The sequence below is a fragment of the Juglans microcarpa x Juglans regia genome, chromosome 7S (assembly GCF_004785595.1).
Source record: "Juglans microcarpa x Juglans regia isolate MS1-56 chromosome 7S, Jm3101_v1.0, whole genome shotgun sequence".
NCBI classification, from domain to species: domain Eukaryota; kingdom Viridiplantae; phylum Streptophyta; class Magnoliopsida; order Fagales; family Juglandaceae; genus Juglans; species Juglans microcarpa x Juglans regia.
In genome coordinates this window covers 10,180,359-10,186,004 of record NC_054607.1, presented here as the reverse complement: position 1 = coordinate 10,186,004, position 5,646 = coordinate 10,180,359, and the positions used below count along the sequence as shown (strand labels likewise).

General features: G+C 30.8%; 1 protein-coding gene across 1 annotated transcript; it reads right to left on the bottom strand.

Moving 5' to 3' along the window:
* Positions 1-371: 371 nt before the first annotated feature.
* LOC121241595 (ubiquitin-like protein 5) lies at positions 372-2,698 on the bottom strand. Its single transcript, XM_041139425.1, has 2 exons — positions 2,366-2,698; positions 372-585 (listed from the first exon to the last, which is right to left on the bottom strand). The coding sequence occupies exon 1, from the start codon at positions 2,609-2,611 to the stop codon at positions 2,390-2,392; it is 222 nt and encodes a 73-aa protein (XP_040995359.1). The 5' UTR covers positions 2,612-2,698; the 3' UTR covers positions 372-585; positions 2,366-2,389.
* Positions 2,699-5,646: the final 2,948 nt, after the last annotated feature.

The following is a 5,646-nucleotide window of genomic DNA, read 5'->3' as shown; positions in this document are numbered from 1 at the left end:
ATATGATAGCATATATCTATTTCATATATGATTCTCACATACTAATATATGAAACTATTAAATTTTATCGACTAATTATTATATAAATTATAAAATATAATTATAAATACATTCAATATATAGACACAAGTAATTAGGTTACATATTATATATTTAATTATAAAAATGTTATGATTATATTATTAGCTAATACATATATATATGTATATATACATAAGTGTATATATATATTTATCAATATATGAATAAATTTTAATCGAGTCAAGCTAACAAGTTGATTTAGGCAAAACAAGTAAACCTTAACAAGCATTAGTCGAGTCGAATCAAGTTTTGTCGGATATATATCATTTACTAATTGAGTGGGTATCCAATTTTCAGGCAGAAGTTAAATCCATAGATATATAGTTGAACAAGTATAGGGTGTTCACATATCCAGATCACATATATGCCCAATTAACATTTTACATGGAAGGACACAGCATCACCAGAAAAGCTTCAGTGTCTCTTTATGTAGCATAATATGTATTTCCAAACAGATCAAACACATCCCAGAGTACGGTGTATCTTTTGATATGAATTTTGACCCTGCAACCAAAGAAAATACACCATTATAATTTGGCCCTGACAAAACCAAGCTAAGTGTGTGTGTGTGTGTGTGTATATATTGATTTTGTAATGTGTTGCAAACTTGCAAATATCTCATGCGAGCAGGCATTCCTTTGAGACGGGAATTTGACACGCAGCCCAATGATACAAAGTAAATTGGGAACTCCATGCGCCAAAATTGAAACTCTCTTACATATTTAAATTGGTAGGGCAGTGATGATAATGACATTTCACATCAAGCAAAGAAGGCCCCATCCCCTTGGGAAAAAGGATAACAAAACTGCAAAATATGATAACGAGAATGTCCAAAGGAGAAGCAAAACCTTGTCTTTAGTTAGAATAGTCTTAAGTTGCCTTTGGGTAGTAGATTCTCTCAAGTATTTTGTGAATAGTAATGAAAAAAATAATAAAAAAATAATGATAGAATATTGAATAATAGTGAAAAATAATAATAAAATAATGAATAATAGTAAAATATTATGCTCAGTACCCAAAATAACCTGCAAGTTATTTGAGCCTCCAAACAAGCTGAAATTAGATTCTACACAATTAATCAAGCTAACTAAGCTACATTTGGGTAGTAAACTGATATCAAATAATCTGTAAATAGTAGTGAAAATGTAGTGTAAAAGTAATGATAAAATATTAAATAATAGTGAATAATAATAAAAGGTAATGAAAAGTATGTAAAAAATAATGATAAAATATTGAATACCAAATACAGCCTAAAACTCAAGCTCTCCCCCCCCCCCCAAAAAAAAGGACATAAGTCGGGCTAAAGCCCATCCAAAGCTAACCCAATTAGGCTGGTCTTCAATTGGGCCAGCTTCGGGTTGGCCCATATCTCTTATAAAACCAAAGGGGTCCGTTCGCCAAAGTCCAAACCAATAGAGTTATTGGAAACATTAAAAACTAGAGTTTTGCTAGGTACAAGCGAGTTCATACACCATATCGCCTACCGATAATTTTTTTAATTTAAAAAAAAATGAAAAGAATTTTTTTGAGAGAAAAAGAAAATCTCCTATATCATAAAAATTATTTTTATCTTTAATTCACATCATTTCGTTAAACATATGTATTATATATTGGTGCACCAACTTGCTTGCCATCCCTGACCACAAAGCCCCCATATCTCGACTCCAACTTCTATTCTTAATCAAAATCAAGACCAAATTACCTAATGGCTATCATTAGATTAGTGCAACCATTAACTAAATATTCAATAGGTATAAATAGCAGCCCTTTTAAAACTAAAAGATGCATGCTTTGCAAGCAGCAGCTATCAAACGGAGGAAAAAGCTAATTCCCCTTTGGATTCAAAATGAGTTAAAAGATGATTTTAGAGGAGTTAAATATTATTTTTTAATATTATTATTATTTTAAGATTTAAAAATTTTTAATTATATATTATATTTGATGTGAAAATTTAAAAAAATTCTAATGATAAAACGAAATGATTTTCAATCGACTAAATCTATCACGTGCATTCCCGTATAAAGTCTATATTGCTTCTACTCCGAGTTTCTTCAGCCAACACTTGAAACAAAAACTTCATACACATGCATGCCGTGAGACCAAGAGGACCCTAATCTGTATGGATTTTGTTTCAAAGCTAAAATCGAAAAATAATCAAACGGAGCCCTATCTGCGTGAACAAATAACCGCTGCCGCCGCCACCATAGACAAAGGAGAGAGAGAACTTCATAATCTAAAAAGATTGACCAAACAGAAAATCAATTAAGAGACAGGAGAGAGATACCAAAGAGTGGAAGAGTGGCGGAATTCAATTGTAGTAGAGCTCGAGGCCCATGCCGTCGTGGATTTCGTAGTCCTTGAGAGTGATGTGGTCCTTGTAGATGGTGTACCACTTCTGAATGCGGATCTTATCGGAACGGGTGCCGGTCTGTGCCGCCACCAGCTTCTTGAGGTCGCCGATGGTGTCATCCTCGTTGCACTTGACCCTGACCTTCTTCCCGAGCCGATCGTTGAGCACAACCTCTATCATCTTCGCTTGTCTTCCAAACCCTAAGCTGATCTTCAAGCCTCCTTGGATCTTTTCTTCTTTTTTTTCCCTTGTCTCGTGTGTTTTTGGGTTCTTATAAATTATAATAAAGCCACGCAATTTGACCGAAAGGAATTCCTTTCCCTTTCCGTGCATGCCACGTATACTCAACCATCTAGAATATTCTTTGACGTACTCTTTTTTTTTTTTTTTTTTTTTTTTTTTAACTCGCCGACGTACTCCGCTTTGATAGCCTTATTTATACGCTGAGATAAGTTTAGTTAACTTTAAATAATAATATTTTATATGTTTTATTAAAATGAATTTAACTATTTTAAATTAAGATAGATTTAACATTTTAGGTTAAAATATATAAAATAAATTGAGCCGTCGAGATGAATTTAATTTTTTATAAAAAATTAAAAAATTAACGATCTCATCAATAATTAATTTAAGATAAATTGAATTTAGTTCGCACAACCTAAAGAGTCTTGAAATAATAATAATAAAGTGTTAAATATTTGGCTTAATTACTTAAACCTAGCGATTTGCCATCTTAAATTTTTGCTCATTTGATTTCTAGTTTCTTCGTTAAAATTTTCAAAATTGAACTTTTTTAATTAAAAATATTATACAAGATTTTAAAATATATAAATTCTACGTATTTTTTTTTTTACAAAAGAAAATAAGTTTATTATTAAAAATTAAATATTTTTATACAAATTTTAAATTTATCTATATTTTAAATAAATATGTACTACTTGCATATTCTATAACTGCCTGAATTATTTTCTAAAATCATTTACCTAACTTCGGTTTGAAAATTGAGGTGGCATGTCACTTTATCACATCCAAAGATTGTAATGATAAAATTGAAAACTGAATGACTAAAAAGATAGCAGTGTAAAACTCAAGAACTATGTGATACAAAATTTTTGTTAGGTTTGATTTAGATAATGAATTGAGATGAAAGTTAAAAGTTGAATAAAATATTATTAAAATATTATTTTTTAATATTATTATTATTTTAAATTTTAAAAAAAATTAAATTATTTTATATATTTTATATGAAAATTTTACCATCCAAATGAGATGACGTATGAATCTTACAATAATCTTACACTTTCACGCTAGCTTTCCAATGCATGAATCTTACAATAATAATGAGATCTACATTGGTTTTAGATCGTGTTGATGGTATAATTAGATTTATAAGAAAGATTTAAAAATAAAATATCTTGCACATCAAAACGTGTTATATAAAATATGAGAATAGGTTACTCTTGAGCTAACGTAACCATCTCTTCTATATTCCAACCCGGATTGATGTAGCGCATGACGTTCCTAATTTTGGTTGGTTGAGTGATCTAGTAACGCCCGGTCTCAAAGTGCTGGGGAGTTAGCTCCTATCATCTTTCATCGTCTCTCATAATACAGCTATATATATTTCAAAGACTATAAAATATAAATTTATTCGTTCAACATAAATATATATGTTCCTCTACAATGACATCAAATAAATACCACAACATAACAAATTAAAATCTCCGTAAAGATTCAGAAATATCTATGTCCCAAGATACCCAAAACAACAGAAAATAATAAATCTACTAATAAGGATTCTCCAATAATTATTTGTATCATTTGGCACTTATTCCTTTATAATCATCAAATCTTGCTAATATCTCTTACTCTTGATTTCCAGCTAAGCCGCCAAAATTATTTGAAAAATAATGTGGAAATAAGATATGATTTATCAATAACTCAGTATGCAAAAAATATATATTAGTATGTAAACCTGAGCATTTACAGAGTTCAAAATACAGAACAAAATATTTTTAGTTTCAAAATGCAAAATCATAACATGTTATCAAAAATATCAGAGTGAAAGTTTCGAAATATTCTTATTCAAAATTCTTTTGACATAGCATAACTGAAACATCACATCAGAAAAAGATTTTATATTTAACCCCCTTGGTAGGGTTGTGCAAACCCCGGCAATCAAGCAAGCAGAAACAGAATGTGAAATCTTCCTCTTATTATTTTCAGAACTCCAAATGTGCACACAAAAAAGACCACGTAGAAAACCACTCTGCTTATAAAGTGGGTGCACCAGAAACAAAAACGTTGGTACCAACCCAAATAGAAGCCACAGTTTTTACACGTGATAAGGTCAGAGCAGAGCAAAAACAGAATCATATACAGAATCAGAATATCATGCCAAAAGTTTTTAAATGCCACATCTTATCAAAACAGAGTACTAATCATAATCATATCATCTTCATAATAAAAAAGATTCACAACATCTACACATAATCATGCACAAAAAATCATATTCGCTCTTTTTGCATAGTTTAGAAAGAAAATACCAAAAATAGCTCATTTATACATCAGTCATGATTGAAAAATATTTCTCTTCTTATACAAATCTCATGAGTAATGCAGATAAAATGACCTGAGGTTGTTTTCAGGTTTTCTTTTCATAACAAAACATGCATATTTTTCATAAAATCAACCTCAGTTCATTCATTTTATCCAAAGTCTAGCATAACCCCGCTTGCCTAAACTTTTTAACTTCTCTAAATTTCCTCACAACGGTGCCAAGGGAATATCAATCATCACCTATAAAATAGTCACAAAATTTGAGTAAGTCTCCAATTGAACACATACTTTGTACTTCACCTGAGGTATTAAAAATCTATATTTCTCTAATGTCTAAAGTCCTAGAAGCCCCAAAATATCGTTACTCCCTAAAATACTTTGATTTCCCATCATTTCTCCAAATGACCATGTGATTAAACTCTAAGATATCCTTAATTTCCAACCATCTAATTTCTCTTAGTTTTATTACCATAATATCCTCATAATTAATAAACACTGGATTACCTACTAGGGGCATGCATGTAATTTACTTTCTAAGGGCTTAACATTTTAACAAGTGAAGTGGAGAAGAGATGCTTACTGGAAGCGTAGCCATGCGACGTGGGTCGTGGGTTCGACCTTGAACCTCCAGCGTGGGTGAGCAATGACTGGAGGTG

What these genes read in the sequence shown, in the direction of transcription:
- LOC121241595 (XM_041139425.1), bottom strand. Translation starts at nt 2,611, where the DNA reads ATGATAGAGGTTGTGCTCAACGATCGGCTCGGGAAGAAGGTCAGGGTC.